The sequence below is a fragment of the Cucurbita maxima genome, unplaced genomic scaffold (assembly GCF_002738345.1).
Source record: "Cucurbita maxima cultivar Rimu unplaced genomic scaffold, Cmax_1.0 Cma_Scf00004, whole genome shotgun sequence".
NCBI classification, from domain to species: domain Eukaryota; kingdom Viridiplantae; phylum Streptophyta; class Magnoliopsida; order Cucurbitales; family Cucurbitaceae; genus Cucurbita; species Cucurbita maxima.
This window is the reverse complement of record NW_019272020.1, coordinates 1339255-1359654: the sequence shown is the minus strand read 5'-3', so window position 1 is coordinate 1359654 and position 20400 is coordinate 1339255. Positions and strand designations below refer to the sequence as shown.

The following is a 20400-nucleotide window of genomic DNA, read 5'->3' as shown; positions in this document are numbered from 1 at the left end:
AGTCTTGAATTCAGCTTTAGTTTAGTCTTTATCAATAATTCAATAATCTAGTTTTTTTTTATTTTATTAAAAATTAAATCAGTAAAATATTTATTTTTATCTAAAAGAGGTATAAAAATAATGAGAATTAAAAACAAAATTATATAATATATATAATCAACGACATTTTGCCACAAAGATAGATCCAAGGTTGATTACCTCATCCTCCTTTATTATAATTCTTATTTATAATTGGATTTTTAGACTATGGATGGATAAGGACAAATATTCTGATGATATTATATATACCAGCATTTAAAAATAATCAATATTTTAAGATAGATAAACAAGTATATATTGAGTTGATATACAAAATATTATTTATTTATTTTCAAATATTTACCTATTAACTTTAATATATATTTTAAAATATATATTCTAAATATTTAATATTTTCATTTTTAAGAATTATTAGAGAATTAGATGATAAAAAACTATTATAAATAAGATAAAATTATAATAATAGAAATAGGTGGATTCAATGTAAACTTTTGAATTCATTTATTTAATTCTTAGAACTTTAAATTTTATCTAAATTTAGAAATTAATTATTGAATTTCTCACCATGTTAATTTTAAATTTATTTAAACAAACATATATATATATATATATATATATATATATATATATATATATATATATATATATGTAAATTAGGGTAAAAAAAAAATATTATAATATTTCCGACGGTTTTAGCCAAATCTGAAAGTGGTTTTGGACGGAGGAATTGTCCAAGAAGCAGACAAAATCTCTGCCTAGTCATCCGGGCCCCACTCCACCTAAGACGCCGTTGACCTGTTGTACCATCGGATTTTCCACGTCACTTTTTTTGTTTTTTTTTCCTAATATTTTCTTTAAATAAATAAAAAATGCAATTATTTTGTATATAAAAATAGATGTCACGAATAAGCTAACACATAAACTATTGAATAAGACTAATATATATTATATGAAACCGACATGGCACACGCACATATATAATTTCCATATAATACAATCTAATAAAAGCTATTTAAATAATTCATTCATAATTCCAGCTTGTATAATACTTGGATTATATATATATATATTGAACGGTATATGGATATGGTTATGTAATGTTAAGAAGTATTTCTAAAAATTTAAATATTATATTAGTCAAAAACTATATATTTTATATTCGTTGATATTGGTAAAAAAAATTAATTTAATGTTTGAACTTTAATATACATATTTAATAAGGTTTAATAACGTATTTAATGTTTTTTAAAAATTAATTGATTTATTAAATTAACTACTTCTCGATTATTTGGCTTCATGTAACAGTCCAATCTGACCACTAGTAGATAGTGTTCGTTTTAGCTCATTATGTATTGTTGTTGGCCTCTCGATTTTAAAGCATTTTCTAGGGAGAGGTTTCCACATCCTAAGGAATGCTTTATTCCCCTTTTCAACCGATATAGGACCTGACCATCCACCTTCTTGTAACCTAGTGTCCTCGTTGGCACACCGTCCGATGTTTGGTCTATATACCATTAGTAACAGTCCAAGTTTACTACTAGCAGATATTGTTTGATTTGACTAGTTACGTATCGTTGTCATCTTTATAGTTTTAAAACTCATCTACTATGGAGAGGGTCTAACCCTACTCCTATTAGTGTCTCGCACCTATCCATTTTAGTTTGCTACGTATCGCCATCAATCTTACAATTTTAAAAGTATATAAACTATGAACTCTAATAAATGTATTTAATAAGATTTCTAACGTTTTATCTATTAAATATAAAATTGATAATTTAAAATTAATTAATTACTTCTAACTAAATATTAGATATTGTTTATAATTTATTATATACAAAAATATTGGAACTAAAATTATAATTTAATATAAAAAAATGGGACTAAACAAACAAATTTATTTAAAATATATATACTTATTTTATTCTCTATACGTCCTTGAAAATTTGAAGCATGTTTATTTGGGGTTTTTTTAAGGAAAAAAAAATCTCAGACCGGTCGCCGATTTTTGTAGACTATGGTTCTTATAGGTTTCGAACGGTCAAATGGGCGAAAAGTCCTTTGAATTTGCAGCCTTAAAAAAAGGTCCTTTCAAAATTTGAATAGTCAATTGCACCAATTTGTCCAACTTCTTTGTTCAAAACAATTGCACTTTTAATTATATCTTAAGTCTATAAACCCAAACACTTTCACACTCAATTGTTGTGAGCAATGCGTTTGAGCCAAAGGTCGAGAAACTATGTTTGTCTGACCGTCAACTCGAGGATGACAAACTTGTGGCTCTTCCTCTTGAATAAGGATTTGAATCAACTCGGCGACGATCAGATTATGGTGGGACGGATAAATACCCTTCAAATATAAAGGGATGCAGCCTAACGTTGTTTTGCCCGACGAGCCCTTGATTGTACATTGTTTTGAGTATCGGTGTATGTTGATACCACTTGTCTTGCAAGCTAGACAAAAGCTACAAGTGATGGTGACATATGTTTGACTAAATTAACGAATAATTTTAATTGATATAACTTTAATATCATCCTATATTACTAAATTATATTCGAGTCGATTGAAGTCTTAGATGAATATTTTGGTTCATGGTCATTTAAACTTAAATTAAATGTAATATTCAAATCTTATGTTTAATAACGCACCTTTGATTTAGGTTTTATTTATTTATTTTTCATTCTATTCTAACCAAGGACAAATAAATAAGGTAAGGAGTCACGTTTTTCTTTTATTTAGTAAGATAATGGGTATTAAATTACCCATTTGATAAATTTTAAAAAAAATTAAATTATAAATTTAATCGGGATAATTTGAAAATTTTGCAATCTAGTCATTTTATTAAAATTTTAGGTTACTAATAATTTTAAACTATGTGCGCTTTGTATAGCATGTTGTTTTAGTATTAAAGACTTAAAGCATTTGTCGAGCTGGTGACAACTAAGTTGAGGCTATATCAACTGAGCGAGGAGAGGTTGTAATTGTGTATTACTATTGAAAAACACATATCTTGAGGACATCCTGAAATACTTATGGTAATACGATATGATTGCATCTCGATACTTGATCCTCTTTTTTAGGGATTCCAAATGAGGAAATTCTAAGAGACCCGAAAACTCAAACTATATATGATTCAAATTAGATCTGACTAACTACTCATCCTATCTTCTCTAGGTATGAGCTTTTTACGAGCACATTTTGGTCTCGTTTCTTATTAACTCGAGTGCTCAATACACCGTATATATCTATGCGTGTGTATGGAGTATTGGGCCTATGAGGCCTATTGGGCTATTTGATCCATTTAGAACAATTGTTGTCTCATTGGGCCTATTGGGCTATTTGGTGCAAAATATTGCCAAAATACTTTTAATTGGAAAAAGGAAGTCCAGTGAGTTCTAGAAATTTGCATAAAACCCGTAGTTTCCATATTGATAATCCAATTGGGGAAAGCAAAAGAAATGAATGGCATCTTCGGCAGCTTTAGGAGAATCAATCGGTCCACTGATTCGCAATCGCTCTACCAGATTCCTTCCATGTCGGAACCCTCACCATAAATGGAGCTTCATCGATGCTGGTTCTCATTCTCGATTCTCCGTTATCCATTATTCTAGCTTTTCTCCTCTTCATAATTCTCTTCCGCTTCGCCGTCGTCTTCTTCTTTCTCCTCCTCCTCTTCATCTTCTGCTCACATCTCGTTTACCTCATTTTCGATCTCCTCTGACATCAATGGCCTCCACAGTTTCTGATCAGGTTGGTCCGGAGACTCCGCAGTCCAATCAGGCAAAAACGGTGAGTATTGCTTTGGATTTCTCTGTTGCTTGGCGATTGACGCAGTGTTCGATTTTGGTGGTAATTGGGGCTTTGGCAATTGCAGGTTAGGGTTGTGATTAAGGGTAGGGTTCAGGGAGTGTTCTATCGGGACTGGACGGTGGAGAATGCTAAGGAGTTAGGGTTGAAGGGATGGGTGCGGAATCGTAGGGATGGATCCGTGGAGGCTCTTTTTTCCGGACGCCCTGAGTCGGTAACGGAAATGGAGCAACGGTGCCGCCGTGGTCCACCGACGGCGATGGTCACCGGTTTTCAGGTTTTTCCTAGCTCCGATGACCCCGGGCCCGGGTTTGAGCGCTTACGGACCGCGTGATGATCGTGAAGGTGGAACCGGACCGGACATGACGTCGTGTAAGAAATTTATTAGAAAAAATAAAATTTTAATTTAAATACTAGCCCAACATTTTTCCCATAAAATCAGTATCGGTCTACCTTTTTTGTTCTTATTGTTTTGTTAATGTAATATATATTAAAAATAAATATGGGAATGTTTATTGATAGAAAATCAAACCAAATTTCAAATGTGTACTCTTTATATCTTGTAAATCAATGATAGATTTAATAGTTATGAGTATACAGACAATTATTTGTAAAAAATAAATGTTAATTTATATAAAGTCATAACTAAATAAAAGTTAATTTAATAGTGGGTATAAGATATGATTTTGGTGAACTTCATGTAACCCGTATTCACCTAACCTGAAAAAAAAAAAAAAAAAACCATCTAAGATGAAAATATGTAAAAAGGGTATGAAATGGGCATGCTACATGGACAACACGTTTTGGACAAGTATGACTAGGACACATGCAACTATAGACAACACGCCTTGGATAGGCATGAACATGACATTGTTCACCCCTATCTTTTTACCTTTTGAAACTTATATGCGATTATAGACAATACACTTTGAACAAGTATGAATGTGACACTGTTGATTCCTACCTTTTTACCTTTTGAAACACTAGTCTAAAAAGATAGAAGGAGAATGAATTGTATCAATTTTCACACTAATCTCAAACATGATGATGGAAAACTTTTATCCTATTTTCCACTTTCTTTGAATTCACCAGCAAAAAGTAATGAAAATATCCAAACTCACTAATTTAAAACAATAATCAAGCCTTCCACAAAATTAAACAAGCAATACATAAGATCAACAATTGAAGAAAAAAAAAAGTTAAAACTCACAAATTTGAACAAGTATTGGCCTTTTAAACAAAGATCAATCTGATGGACGTCCTGGAATTTCTTTCTTTCTAAAAACTGTACTTTAATGGTACCTTCCCGTTCTTGGAACCTGCAGGGGACGCTAGGCGACTAGGCGTCGGCAGTCCAATCTTCAACACCCTGCGTTAAACTTGAGACTTAAGACAGTAAGACCAAGACAACGATAAAATTTCTTGGTCAACAGAAGGGTGTCGGTCGTTCAAAGCATTGGGTATTGGACTCTTCAATATCTCCTCCACACTGCATTAAATGCAGTGATGGCAATGGAAACCAAGAACCAGCAGCTATCTATCCCATTCCTATTCTAAGATCAGATCAGATCAGATCAGATCAAGGAATACAATTCTCATCATCTGATCTGAATCGCATCCCATCCTCCTCATTTCTCTAATTCTTTCCCCACTCAACTTTGGGAAAACACAACTACTTTTATCAGAGTGGTTCGTGAAATTACTGTTCATGAGCCTATGATCTTGAGAGCAAGAACTGTAAACTAATAATTAGAGAAAGACGGGATTATTGGGGAGGAACAATAGTTTTGCAACTTTACTGAGCCAAGTAACGTGTTTCTTTTTCATTTTTTCCACAGATTAAAGACAGACATCTAAGTTATCAAATCTCATCCTAAATTGTCTAGTTTCTGTTTAGGAACCTAACGCTGACTATCATTTTTTCTGAGACAGAAAAGTTATCGGACCAAGTCAGCATTAAATGGTATGTTGATGCTACCCACATGGAATGGTTCAGACATGGCCCTCTCAGAAGCTTCAGTGCAATTTCTGATGTACGTCCCCAACTCGATTTAAATCTTCTCCTAAGTCTCACTTGGCTCTATCCGAAGTCTCGAGTTCACATAAACATTTGTTTACCACGCCAAATCGTGGGAACAAAAGGGAAATATTATTACAGGCTTCGGAATTTCATCCTGATGAAGCTAAGGTTATTCATCTCTATGCTCCAAAAGAGCCTTTCTCCACTGATGTCTAAAGAACCTAAACACGATAGTTTCGACGAAGAATTCGATGCAGCAGTTATGGTGCCGAAAGACGTGGAAGAAGGCCATTTTGTGGTATTTGCAGCGGATGGTGATGAGAGAAAGAGGTTTGTCATTAATTTGAAGTTCTTGTCTAACCCTGCATTCTTGAGGCTATTGGAGCTGGCAAAGGAAGAATATGGGTTCCAACAAAAGGGAGCTCTAACAGTCCCTTGTCCGCCTGAAGAACTACAGAAGATTGTAGAAGAAAGAAGAAAACAGAAAACTGGGGAGTGGATTGCATCTAGTGTTCATATCATAACTGGCTACTAGGCAACTAAAAAACGCACCTCCTTTTTTTCTCTTCGTTTCTGCACAGTTGAACAAATGCCTACACAAATACTCAAATTCCTTCATACCTTTTTAATCACTATTCCCATTTATTTTTCTTCAAGTATTAGACATACACTACGTTCTTGAATGAGGAACAAAACAGGAATTCATTTAAGGCATGCAGATTGCAGCAAGAGGAGGCTTATATATTATGTATTGCTGTCAGAACACCCAAATCTAGTTTAAAATACGTACAAAATTCTTCGATGTTGTAAGCCGTTACTTTATCTCGGAACAGTTATTTGGGCCGACTGGTTCTCTCAAGCAATTAGATATCGCCATGACAGCTGCTTCAATAGATGCCTCTTCACCCTGTTTAAGTCACCAGAGTCACAATATGAGATGTGTTAGGAATTACGAATCTCCACAATGGTGTGGTATTGTCCACTTTGAGTATAAACTCTCCTCGTTTTACTTTTGGTTTCCCAAAAACCTCATACCAATAGAGATGTATTTCTTACTTATAAACCTATGATCAACCCCTTAATTAGCCGACGTGGGACCTATCTCCCAACAATCTTCAATAAGATATCTTTCATTATGACCATATTTGACTAACCAAGCAAAAACTCGCAACTGTAACTGTTGTACAGAAGTATCGGTTGGAGATGTTACCTTCTCTTTCCAATAAAATATGTTTCCATACTTTCCAGCCAAACGGCTCCAAAAGCTCCTTGGAATATCTAAATCGACAGACGCTCCAACGTTGAAGTTCAATATGTTACCTGAATGAAGATATCAATCAATGTCAATGTCAATAGCATTATAGACATAGGTGTAGAAAAGTACCGTGGCATTGTTCGTACCAAATGTAGGATCAGCAACGAACACGATTGTTTTATCATCCACTTGCCAAAAATCTTTGATCGCTAGCCCTGTAAAGACCATTAAATTGATTGTTTCTGTCGATTAGATTAGAGATCATCGATCTAACTTGATAAACTTGACATGCGTGTGTGAGAAACTTTCGAAGTTATGAAGTGTCAATAAATCACACATACAATTTTCTAGTAAGATTCAGTGAAAGTATGTTGAAATTTTAATAATAAAGTCCTCGCCATTAAAAGTGAGATTAGTTCAATGATCTGCTGAAGATAAAACATAGAACATACCAGGTGTCACAGGAAAATTTTGGGCCAAAACTCGCAATTTATATCCAGTATCCTTCTCAATGTCAGCAATTTCTTGTTTGAGCCTAAATTCCTGTTAGAAAATCAGAACCAGCAATGGCTACTTGATCATGATCAAATACCCTAAATTACATCAAGGAACGCAACAAAAAGAAAAAAAGAAAAAGAAAAGGAATGAGGCGAAGCAACCACACCTGGCCATCAGATAGAAACCCAGCGACATCAATGACAGAGGTGAACTCCTTGGGAAGTAATTCTGGCTTGTTAACCCCAACTTTGGCGTCAGCAAATCCAACTCCTACAAGGTACACTCACTTATTACTGTTAGCATTTCATAAAATTCCTTAAGTTTCTATGAGAGAGTAGAGCCAATCACTTCAATAAACAAACGAGTATCTAAAACCAATCATATAACCTAAACATTCAAGCTCGAAACAATTCAGATAGAACTCAACATTCCTTTTTTCTTTCTTCATCTAACCGATGATAATTCGCAAGAATGATTACCAGAGAGAGCTACTCCGAGCGCAAGAGTCCAAGAGAGCGCGAAACTCAGAGATTTTGGTGGGAGATGAAGAAGGCAGTTGGTGAAATCAGTTAACTTATGGGACGGAAATGAAACTGATGGCGGAGAGAAGCGAGATGATGCGAAGATTGATGATCTGTAAACCGGCGGTGAAGCTCCCGGAAATGATAGCGATGGAGATGGAAGGCGATGATGAAGATGCATAAACGCCATTATTGAATTTTTCTAGCTCCTCGTTGGTGTGTTTGCGCCATGGATTTTGGATGGACCTAGTGTTCTAGAAACAGAGACTGGAGGAAAGAGACGGTTGTGGATAGCGGATAGGGGTATGTCATTTAATTTGCAGGTTTGATACTTTATTCAGAAAATAAAATTTTGAAAAGAGTTTAAAAAATATACCAAGTTTAATTAAAAAGTTAGTAAATAATTAATAAATGATACATATATTTTTTTAAATATAATTTTCAAGTTTTTTTTTTGAGTATTTTTAAAATAAAATATTAATAATTTTTCATAAAAAATTAACTACGGATGTAATTGAGATTTTTTTTTTTTTTTTTTTTAAAAGTTTTTAAAAAATTTAGTTTATTTTTTTTTTTAAGAGAAAGTATACAGGAGTTTTTATTAACTTAAACCATTTTTTTAAAAAGTATTGCTATTTAAATAATTGCCTAAATTAAATAATTTCCAACGGTTGGATTGTAGAAGACTTAGTGGGCCCAAAATAAAAAACCGGACACTCTTGTAGAAAATGGAAAAAACTCGGTTCGACGCCTTATAAATAAATGCGTAATCGCATCTCGGTTATTCATCGATCTCGTTTTATCATGTTCTTTCTTTTTTCTTTCCATTTTTTTCTTCGAAAAATTTGCTTCCTCTTCGATCTCTGTTTGCGAGGGTCTTACAGGGGTTTATCCTTTTTTTCTCCATCAATTTTCTTTTTCCCCATTTGTGTTTGAATTCTTGGATTCCCTCCATGTCGCTGACTGTCTGTAAACCCTAGCGATCTTCTTCTTAGGGTTTTTCGTTTGTTTTTCTCCTGGTGTCTCCTCGGCATTGAATTATCTGTGTTGATCGTAGATTTCACCACTTGTTGGAAAGCTTGGGTGAGTCTCTGCATTTCTTCGCCAATTTTGAAGTTTCTTGAAGTTTACAGGCTCTGTTTGGAGTTATTATCATATTTTTATCTGGGATTTCTGACGAACGAGGAAACAAGAGAGGGACAGTGCTTTTGGTTTTGAAGTCTCTTCAATTACGGGTCTCAGGAGGAGGAAATATTGTTTTTCCTGCGAACTTTCAAGAAATTACTGGCCTGCTCTTTCAATCTTGAATTTCATGCGTTTTTTTTTTTTGTTCTCTCATTTTTTATGAAAGGCTAGAATGAGAGTTGCTTCCCATCTCAGATGACGTTTGATTGGAAGATGCTTGATTTTGGCGCTTAATGATGGGGTGAATCTCGCAGTCCCAGTAAAACCTAAATGACACGAGGATTTGAATATGAGCCATGGAGGTGGGAACATTACGCGAGAGAATGAAAACCCGGCGGATCGTTTTAGGAGAGCTGGAGCTGATGATTTCGGGCGTGAGGTGTCGAAAGTTGCAGCAGCGCAGATATGCCAGAGTCTGGGATTCCAGGGATCGAAAGAGTCTGCTCTGGACACGCTTGCGGAAATTGTAATAGTATATCTTAGTGATTTGGGAAAGATGGCGAATTTCTATTCTAACTTAGCTGGTAGAACTGAGTGTAATGTGTTTGACATTATTAGAGGACTTAAGGATTTAGGAGCACCAGGGTCTCATCAAGATGATGAGGTTAGCCGTTGTCTTGCAGGTTCACATACAATTCAAGAAATTTTTGAGTATGTGAATTCGGTGCAAGAAATTCCATTTGCTCAGCCAATGGCGCAGTTTCCTATTATTAAGAGCAGCAAGGTACTGCCGAGTTTCATTCAGATGAGGGAAACACCTCCTAGCAAGCATATACCCAATTGGCTACCTGCTTTTCCTGATCCCCACACTTACATTTATACGCCGGTGTGGAATAAGAGGATGACGGACCCTCGCACTGACAAGATTGAGCAAGCAAGGCAGAGGAGAAAGGCAGAGAAGTCATTGTTAAGTCTGCAGCAGCAGTTGGTAGTTAATACTGACCATCTAGAGGAAGAATTACCTAGTTTGGATAGTAGCGCATCCCATGATACAGAATTGCAACCGAGGGAAAACACCGTTTCTGTGGTCAAATCTCCTCTTAAACATTCAGACACTGTGTTTGATGATAGCAGTTCTGTGTTAGAGGCATTTGCTCCGGCCATAGAAGCTGTTAAAGGGAGTGGATTTTATGATGATGAAGAGGGTGAGAAGAAGGAACTTCCCATTGTTAGGCCTGCTGTTCAGTTTAAGTTTAAAACTGGGAAGAAGCTTCTTGGTGATTCTTTGGATTTGATCATTCAAAAGAAAGGAACTGGTAGAAGAGGGTCCTTGGTTGGACGGGATGATGAAAGGGATGATAAGAAACGAAGAGCTGAATACATTCTTAGACAGTCTGTGGAGAATCCGCAAGAACTCAATCAGTTGTGAATAAACATATTGACTGGCGTTCATAATTTAATCTAGGTATTTGGTATCAGCTGGTGCAATTGTTGCTTTAGTTTAAACCATATCTCCTTGTAGTACGGCCATTCTTGTAATTTACATGAGTTCCTTGTATTTCCACTCAGGAATTTTTCAGAGACGCAAATGCTTGTGAAAATTTTATTGAGAAGGTTTCACGTCTCTTTTCATCTCTCACATTGTGTTTTTAACTGTTTGTTCTGTTAAATTAAGATATTGAATCGTTTTCTTCTTGGTTTGTGAACTCCCCTCTGTGAGTATCAAGCTCCAATGCAGAAGTAGGAGGCATGACCCCTTACTCTGCTAAATAAGAATGCCCTTCAGCATTACTTCTGTTGTGTTTTTCAACAATTTAGACACTTGTACTGCCACTTCTCTTGATGCCAGAATATGGTAATACTGCCGACAAGAAAGGATGTCCATTGGGGCTTCACGTTTTATGTGAATGATTGTTTAGCTTTGTTGTGCTTTATGAACTAAATTTGCATAAGATATTCAAGTCAATCTTTGCAGCATAAATAGGTGGAAGACAGGATGATGTTCAAGCCAATCTTAATGAAACCAAGAGGCTACTGGGTTTCTTTTTTCAAGGCAAGTACTGAAAAATTGCCACTCTTGGTTATTATATCTTCTTGTATTACCTGCTTGAAGTGAAAGATCAAATTCTTCCTTATTTTCTTCATGGTAAAGGTGTGAGAAGAAACTATCTTTTACTCTATTTTTAACAGTACAGAGATTTGATTTGAGCATTTGATTCACCGAATTCCCTTTTGTCTAGGAAGCCTAGTGCACGTTTCTGAATGGTTTGGTTTGTCTGTAAGAGTAAAACGTTAAGGTGCTGGTGAAGAAAAAAACGAAACTGCATCAAGAAAGAAAAATGATGTAATGAATGTTCTTTGTAAATGCATGGGAAGTTTAGATAGATGGAAACTGAATAGTTGCCGTATTTTTTCAGAAAAAAAGAGCCGAAACGAGGCTTGACTGTTGAAGCGCCATAAGATATCGCATTTATATGCCTGTTTATTATTATATGTCTTGTTACTGTATAGCTTAATTGTTATTGTGTTTGCTTTCTTCCACATTGGAGCCGTCATTCTAGTTGTTGTCTGGAAATTGATTATTGGTCGTCTCAATGTCGTCTGGAATGAGATTATCGAATTTAATTGTTGAATTTTGGATGAGGAAAGCATTTGATGCCACAAGTTTTAAAAGGTTCTCATTGAATTGTTGTTGTATATGGAAGAAGTTATGTTATGCATATTTTTCTGCTTTATAATTGTTCATAGCTTCCACAATTGGCACTTCTCTTCCTCCATTCATTAAACTGCCCCCTCCATTGCTATGATTTGTTGTTTAGATCCTTTGCCCTGCTGGTTTTAATGTGTCTTCTTCGTTGGGCAAACACTCCTACAGTACAAGCTTTCCCCAGACTACTTGATCGAGGCTTTGGCTAAATAAGCTTATGAAATGTTTCCCGAGCTTGGCCCTTAGCAACCATACAGTCAAGCTCGTCGATCCTACTGGACGATGCTGAGCCAACCATAGGGCAGTTTAAAGTTTGGCCTTGGTGTGCAAGCGGCCCTATGCCACCATTTATCCAGGTTTCAAGTTTCAAGTACGCAATATTTTGATTTTGAAACTTCATGATTTCAGCCTGATGATGTTGAACTAAGTTTAGTTTTCTTGTTTGATAATCAATTTTAGGATCTTCTCCTTGCTATTTTTGTGGTTTATGTGCATTTAGGTGACAACTTGAACACATTTTCACGAAAGAGTTATCGGGCGAAACATGGCGAAGAAATTTAGTAAATTTAAAGAAATTGAGTTATCAACCATTGAAAATGATCATAAATGTTTCATCTATTTAGTTACTTTAATTGATACCAACGAGTAAAAATCACGTTTTTTTCTTTTTTTTAATCGTAAATAGGGCATAAAATGGAAGGAATATGTATAATTTGATTCTTTCTTATCTTATACACACTTCCTAGCTTTATAGCTTTATGTATTTTTTAATTTTCAAATATAAATTTGACATTTTTTCACTTTTTTTTATTTTTTATTTTTATTTTTATTTTTTTATGTTTTTGAATCGTAATGGTAATTTTTATTCCAATTATAATTTTTAACACTTGCTTTATTTTAATAAATGTTAAACTTTGATAACATAAATACGTGCTTTAATTCGTTTAAAATATTATAATTTTGATTTTAAAAAACATCAAAATATGTAAATTTGTTTGAATAAAGGATAATATTTTTTTTTTATTTAATTTTTTAAAAAGTAATTCTGAAAGAAATTATTAACCTATTCCATGGTAAAAATACTTTCTGTATTTTTTTTAATAGCTTAAATACATTATTTAAAAAAAAAATTGAAGGATATTACTGAAACAAATTAGAAAATTCCATAATTTGGGTATACAACCTTCCTCTCTTAAGAAGAAAGGGAGCAAACCTATGGCATAAATCTCATATCTCAGCTTATCTGAGCTCAGATCTTTCCAGATACATTCCATAGCCATTTCCCTTCCATCTTGCAGTCGCCTGTTGTCTTCTGCTCGGCCATCGACATGGCGAATCAAGCTGAATCCTCCGATTCGTAAGCCCTATCTTCAATTTCCCAGATCCCCGTTCTAATTTATTTCACCCTTTTCCATTTCGTGTTTTTTGAGATGAGTATTTTCCGTTCTGATTGTTCGTTTGTTGTCTGATTCCATTTTCAATTCGTTTTTTTTCTTCTTTTGTTCTTTCGTTCTTCCAGTAAGGGTGCCAAGAGGGATTTTAGTACCGCGATTCTAGAGCGTAAGAAAGCCGCGAACCGGCTTGTTGTCGATGAGGCCACCAATGATGACAACTCGGTGGTTGCGCTTCACCCTGACACTATGGAGAAGCTTCAACTCTTCCGTGGCGACACGATCTTGATTAAGGTCAGATGTTATTCTCGTTTTTTTTTTTTTTTTAAAGTTTTTATCTTTTGTTATCATTTCTTTGACATATTTATGGTTCATCGAGCCAGGTTTTTGAAAATGTTTTTGCCCGAAGTGATGTTGCAAAATTGTGTAGGATCGGGGAGGTTTTCTCTTCTCCTTTCGGAATGTGCGAATCTTTCCATTTTATTTTATTCCCAATTTAGACTAATTGGCGGTTTTGTATATAGGATTGGTGAATTGAGCACGTTTTGATGTGTGGATAAGATGTCTTTACTAGTTCTTCTTGGTGATATTTTCTCGACTGGTTTGGAAAGTTTGACTTTGTGGACTTTGTTGTTGTTTTGAAGTTTGGGTTGAGTTTTCATAGCTTGAGGACGTGAATGAGTCACTTTATATAGCTCATGTTTCATGTCTAATCTGTGAGTTTGAGATATATGAATGTTATGAAAAGCCTAGAAGACGAGTTTTGAAAATCTGTGTAATTTTATTATTTCAACACGTGAATTAGCAACATGTAATAAGTAAACTCACATATCAAATAGAGCTTCTAGTATAAAAACCATACCTATGAATCCAAAACCCTTAGTCCAAATGCCCTTTTAGTCTTAACCTCTCTCTCTCTCTCTCTCTCTCTCTCTCTCTCCACCCGCTAAGTAGAATATATGCCTATCCAACTACATTACAGGATGAACACACTTATAATGCAATTCGCACAGTACTTTTATTTGCTCGATGTTTCTCGGGCTGTGTTTCTTTACATAGTAAGAACGGTGTTTTCCCCCAGATTGGAATAGTGGATTTGCACTGCCCATTTGCACCATCACTTTTTTTTTTTATTGTGTGCAAATTCTCAATATAATAACTTAATGACTGTATTAAAGTAGCAGTAATAGCCTCTAGCTAAAATTGGAAAAAGATAATTTCACCTATTTGTTCGTTAAAAAAAAATTTCAATTCTTTCTTACTTTCTCCTTGGGCAAAATTCTGCTAGCCGTTCTCAACATTTGTACCATGATTAAAAAAATCAGATCCTAAAAGAACGAACATTGGAGAAAACTTGCATGGAGGGTGGAAGGAGGAAGGAGTTTTTTGAACTCAATCAGGGCTTCTCTTTGTTTGTGAAAAGTTGGGGTTTGTCTTTTTCTTGTGGGTACATTTTGACTATGCAAGGCATAGGTCTCTTTTAAGTGATGCGCAAGTTCCCTCTGTGATCTTGTAATCATTGCATTCAGCGCTGCTGGACCAACTTTTGAAATATTAGTTTTAACCCGTGGCCTTTTGCTCATCTAGAGGCAATCTTTTTAAGCAGTCTTTAGTGGGACATTTATCATAATTTAGAGTCAAGTCAAGTTATTTCTCAATTTTCCTTTGTTCTTGAAAGGAGGGGATAGATGTCTCTTGCTTCCCTTCTCCTCGTCCATTTTGGTTTTAATATTCTTAGAAAAAATGCAGCTTTCTCATACCCACCACTTGAGGTCATTCTTGAATTACTTGCTATATTTTGTTTGTAACTGTATCATTTGTCTTCCTTCTGGAGTTTAGGGGAAGAAAAGGAAGGATACCATCTGCATTGCTCTTGCCGATGACACGTGTGATGAGCCAAAAATAAGAATGAACAAGGTTGTGCGAAGCAACCTTCGTGTCAGGCTTGGAGATGTTGTTTCTGTGCATCAATGTGCTGATGTTAAATATGGAAAGCGGGTACACATTCTTCCAGTCGACGACACTATTGAAGGTGTCACTGGGAATCTTTTTGATGCATACTTGAAACGTGAGATTCTATCCCTGATCTATGTACTTCCCCTGATTTGTCTCTTTCTTCTTGTATGATTAGATTATGATGATATCATTTCTGGCAATGTGCTGGTTGCTCCGACATTTGGATGGAAACATTTTGTTGACTTTGTGATATTTGATATGCCAAGCCTTCTGATGTTTTTTTTTTCTTCTGAAGATTTATGTATATTCCTATAAATTCTATTTTGCAGTTACCCCATGTTTTTTTTTTCATTCATTAGCATGAAAGGAATTGCCAGGAAGCAGCTTGTTTATAATAATAATAATTTTTTTTTTTTTTTTTGGAAGCTTGTTTATAACTTTTTATTTAATCTTGATTTAGTTCCTTTATACATTTAAAATATGGTGCAAACCAATTTTGTCTTTCCCAATCCTTTGTTTTCCTCCAAACGTGTCTTTTCTTATTTATTATCTACGTTTTTTAATAGAAACAAGTTCAACTACCTGACAGTACCGGGTCTGGTATCAAGCAAGTTTGGTCTACACATGAGTAATGGTTGTCTAAGGAAGCAGCTGTAGGATGGTTGTCCTTGATCTTCAAAACTTTTAATGCACTTTCCTAACTTCTAGCTAATAATACACATATATTCGTGTGTGTGCTTTGGTACATGTTTTTAGCTTAATCTGCTACGTAGGAAGATAACTTCTCATGTTAAACGTTGGGTCAATTTGAAGTATAGATTTTTTTTTTCCTATACATGAAGTTTGCATCTTTCTTACTTCTTACACTGTTCGTATCCTGCAGCTTACTTCTTGGAGGCCTATCGTCCAGTGAGGAAGGGTGATCTCTTCCTTGTGAGGGGAGGAATGAGAAGTGTCGAGTTCAAGGTCATTGAAACTGATCCTCCTGAATATTGTGTGGTTGCCCCCGACACTGAAATCTTCTGTGATGGGGAACCTGTGAAAAGAGAGGATGAAGATAGATTAGACGAGGTTGGTTATGATGACGTTGGTGGTGTTAGAAAACAAATGGCACAAATTCGTGAATTGGTGGAACTTCCTCTGAGACACCCACAGCTTTTTAAATCCATTGGAGTAAAGCCACCAAAGGGAATTCTGCTTTATGGACCTCCTGGATCTGGAAAGACTTTGATTGCCAGAGCTGTAGCTAATGAAACTGGGGCTTTCTTTTTCTGTATCAATGGACCAGAAATTATGTCAAAGTTAGCTGGAGAGAGTGAAAGTAACCTTAGAAAAGCTTTTGAGGAGGCAGAAAAGAATGCTCCATCTATTATCTTTATTGATGAGATTGATTCAATTGCTCCTAAGCGAGAAAAAACCCATGGAGAAGTTGAGAGAAGGATTGTTTCTCAACTCTTGACACTAATGGATGGGTTAAAATCTCGTGCTCATGTCATTGTTATTGGAGCTACAAATCGTCCGAACAGCATTGATCCAGCTTTGAGACGATTTGGAAGGTTTGACAGGGAAATAGATATTGGGGTTCCTGATGAAGTTGGGCGTCTTGAGGTTCTTCGCATCCATACTAAGAACATGAAGCTTGCTGAAGACGTAAAATTTTTATTTTCTATATTTATTTCTAATTGTCTATGCTCGTTGGTTGCTGCATCATCAATGAAATACACTGGTTTTCCTATGTTGGATATTACAGGTTGACTTGGAAAGAATTTCCAAAGATACACATGGGTATGTTGGAGCTGACTTGGCAGCACTTTGCACCGAGGCTGCACTTCAATGCATTAGAGAGAAAATGGATGTTATTGATTTGGAAGACGAATCAATTGATGCTGAGATTCTTAACTCAATGGCAGTCACAAATGAGCACTTCCACACCGCCCTTGGAACTAGTAATCCATCTGCTCTACGTGAAACTGTAAGTGCTTGTGTTATTTCAATCAAATGGCGTTAACTGTGGTTTCCTTTCTAATGCACGTTGAATAAATTGCTCCGCTCCAGGTTGTTGAAGTGCCTAATGTCAGCTGGGAAGACATTGGAGGTCTTGAGAATGTCAAAAGGGAACTTCAAGAGGTAATTGTTGATACTGTGGAATGATATTCTTCATTTGGAGGAGACCGTTTATCTAATTCTTAATCGATCCGATTTTATTCTGTTTCTCAATCAGACCGTACAATATCCAGTGGAACATCCGGAGAAGTTCGAGAAATTTGGCATGTCACCCTCGAAGGGAGTTCTTTTTTATGGCCCTCCTGGATGTGGAAAAACTCTTCTGGCCAAAGCTATTGCAAATGAGTGCCAGGCTAACTTCATAAGTGTAAAGGGTCCTGAATTGCTAACAATGTGGTTTGGAGAAAGTGAGGCCAATGTTCGTGAAATTTTCGATAAGGCGCGTCAGTCTGCACCTTGTGTTCTGTTCTTTGATGAGCTTGACTCTATTGCCACTCAGGTTTGTATTGTCATCCTTTTGTAGCTCTCCAATATTATTATTCTTTAAGCAAACCCCCATGTAGAAATGTAATTAAATTAATTCTTGCAAATGTTTGTTTTTTTGCCTGTTTTTGTTCTAAATTATCTGCAGAGAGGCAGCAGCGTGGGAGATGCTGGAGGTGCTGCTGATCGAGTTCTAAACCAACTTCTGACGGAAATGGACGGAATGTCCGCAAAGAAAACTGTCTTCATAATTGGGGCGACCAACAGACCAGATATTATAGATCCTGCACTTCTTCGGCCGGGACGTCTTGATCAATTGATTTACATTCCTCTTCCCGACGAAGATTCTCGTCACCAAATTTTCAAAGCTTGCTTGAGGAAGTCGCCGATATCGAAAGATGTAGACCTTAGAGCCCTTGCTAAGTACACGCAAGGTTTTAGTGGTGCTGATATTACAGAAATCTGTCAGCGTGCTTGCAAATATGCTATCAGAGAGAATATTGAGAAAGTAAAATCCTGCACTTTGAAAATGCTATCATCGTGATTTCTTTGATATCGAAGTGTTACAAATTTTCAGTTCTGTAATTATTAGGAAAGCTCACGATCAAAATCTTCTTTATTTCAGGATATTGAGAGGGAGAGGAGGAGAAGAGATAATCCTGAGGCTATGGAAGAGGATGTAGAGGACGAGGTGGCAGAGATTAAAGCTGCTCATTTCGAGGAGTCGATGAAGTTTGCTCGTAGAAGTGTGAGCGACGCTGATATTCGCAAATACCAGGCATTTGCTCAAACACTGCAGCAGTCGAGAGGGTTTGGTTCTGAATTCAGGTTCTCAGAAAACACGTCTGGAACTGCAGCCGCCGACCCGTTTGCAACTTCAGCTGGTGGGGCTGATGATGATGATCTTTACAACTAGGGGTTTCCATATGTGATGTATGTTTAGAACAGTTCTTCTAACACTGCAAATTTGTGTCCGTTTCTCATAGAAAGATCTGTGGGGGAAGAAGGAGCCTTCAGTTGGAGGGGTGTTCGGTCCCAAAGATGGCTTCAGGGCGCCCCCCTTGGGTAGTGATACTTGCCTATAATGTAGACATATCAGTTGGTTATTTCCTGTTACTGCTTTAAAAATGGATACTTAAGAACACCATAGGATTGCTGTTTGGCCTCTACTACTTAAGTAAGTGCAGGACTTTTAAAGCCTTATCCGTGTTCAACTTTTCTTTCAAAGAAAGTCTTTTACTGAATCGAGATGCTTTAGTCCATTCTTGTTGTTCACACTTGGTTGACCGTTTTGCTGGGGCTGTAGCTCAAAGAGAAAGTCGAGTAGAATCTTTTGATCCACAAAATGAGTGAACAAGAAGTCCTTTCCCAAGGTTCAAGTAGAAATTTCTCAAGATGTATTATGGTTTTTCGTCGCGGGTGTGGATCGAAGCTATTTCAGAGCTTTTTCTCATGTCTCTAGCAGCTACATATCAATCAGCCACACATCAGATAGGATTACGTGAGCCTTCACCACACAAATTTTTCTCCATACGGAGTGGAGAACAAAATTGAAAAAAAAAAAACATCCTTGAAGAAAGAATTACAAACAAGAACATTGATAGGACAACGTTAACAAAGACATGTCTCTCCTATGTCAAAGTGGAAGGGAGTAAAGTAGATTGAGAGTGACAAGGGTAGGGACCAAAAAGAAAAAAAAAAGAGGGAAAGGATTCAAAATGACTAAAACTCGAGGGGTCGTGATGAAAATAATTGAAAAACAAGATCGAAAAGTTAAAGATTAAATGTGGGATGTTTGAGATTCATATGAAATTGTTAGTGTGTTAGGGAACTAGTCAACTTAATAATTTGTGTGTCAATGAAACAGAGGAACTTTGAAATTCATGTTCCTTAAAATTGGTAAATTTTATGTTTTTTTTTTTTTTTTTTTTTTTTTTTTTTTTTTTTTTTTTTTTTTTTGTGACATCCCATCCCATCCCATCCTATTCATAATAATAATAGATATTAATATATTCAAATTAAATTAAACATTTGAATTTTTTTTAGTAAAGTTAAAACGTCTAAAAAATTATTAAAATTGTTGAAGTATTAATTAGTTCCATGTATAGTTAAACGTAAGAATGTTAGAAAAATTCAATGATCTGAAAAACTTGATCTAATCCGTATAGTTTTAGTTGGGTTATATACTTACTTGAATTGAATTCAAATAAACGTTATGAATTGAGTTGGTTCATGAGTTTCTCTAAAACTAGATTAGGTTCCATTAACGTAAATTTATTATTAATTTTTTAAAAAATTTACATTGGCATACATTATTTTTAATTTTATAACTATTTTTTGATTACTTATTCTCTAATAAAGTTTATAAAATGAAGAATTAAATTTGTAATTTAAGGGGATATACAAAACCCTAACTCGGAAGCCATGGAAAGCAGCAGGAAAGGTAGGATTTTGAAGTGAAACCCTAATTTTAAATGATTGAAAAGCACAGCAAGAAAGAAGAAAGAGGAGAGGGAGGGCCGCACGAGGGGTCTCTGCAAATCAGAAGAAGCTGCAGATGATCGTACCCACTCCTTTTTCCTGTCGCCTCCCTTTTC

At 35.6% G+C, this 20400-nt stretch overlaps 5 protein-coding genes across 5 annotated transcripts; 4 read left to right on the top strand and 1 right to left on the bottom strand.

Annotated features, from left to right (window-relative positions):
• The first annotated feature begins 3461 nt into the window (after nt 1-3461).
• On the top strand, nt 3462-4306 carry LOC111477968. The gene is made up of 2 exons (XM_023121993.1): nt 3462-3825; nt 3911-4306. Exons 1-2 carry the CDS (start codon nt 3499-3501, stop codon nt 4175-4177), a joined length of 594 nt encoding a protein of 197 aa, XP_022977761.1. The 5' UTR covers nt 3462-3498; the 3' UTR covers nt 4178-4306.
• Nucleotides 4307-5825: 1519 nt separating this feature from the next.
• Nucleotides 5826-6398, top strand: LOC111477631. Its single transcript, XM_023121495.1, has one exon. It carries the CDS (start codon nt 5826-5828, stop codon nt 6396-6398), a length of 573 nt encoding a protein of 190 aa, XP_022977263.1.
• Nucleotides 6399-6546: 148 nt separating this feature from the next.
• Nucleotides 6547-8421, bottom strand: LOC111478838 (thylakoid lumenal 15.0 kDa protein 2, chloroplastic-like). The gene is made up of 6 exons (XM_023123329.1): nt 8096-8421; nt 7783-7886; nt 7571-7661; nt 7265-7333; nt 7074-7183; nt 6547-6770 (listed from the first exon to the last, which is right to left on the bottom strand). Exons 1-6 carry the CDS (start codon nt 8325-8327, stop codon nt 6678-6680), a joined length of 699 nt encoding a protein of 232 aa, XP_022979097.1. The 5' UTR covers nt 8328-8421; the 3' UTR covers nt 6547-6677.
• A 488-nt stretch (nt 8422-8909) lies between these two features.
• Nucleotides 8910-10955, top strand: LOC111478655 (transcription initiation factor TFIID subunit 8-like). The gene is made up of 2 exons (XM_023123031.1): nt 8910-9220; nt 9518-10955. Exon 2 carries the CDS (start codon nt 9612-9614, stop codon nt 10689-10691), a length of 1080 nt encoding a protein of 359 aa, XP_022978799.1. The 5' UTR covers nt 8910-9220; nt 9518-9611; the 3' UTR covers nt 10692-10955.
• A 2189-nt stretch (nt 10956-13144) lies between these two features.
• On the top strand, nt 13145-19006 carry LOC111478654 (cell division cycle protein 48 homolog). Its single transcript, XM_023123030.1, has 9 exons — nt 13145-13326; nt 13489-13654; nt 15200-15428; nt 16200-16966; nt 17067-17288; nt 17372-17443; nt 17538-17819; nt 17952-18311; nt 18429-19006. The coding sequence occupies exons 1-9, from the start codon at nt 13298-13300 to the stop codon at nt 18717-18719; spliced, it is 2418 nt and encodes an 805-aa protein (XP_022978798.1). The 5' UTR covers nt 13145-13297; the 3' UTR covers nt 18720-19006.
• Nucleotides 19007-20400: the final 1394 nt, after the last annotated feature.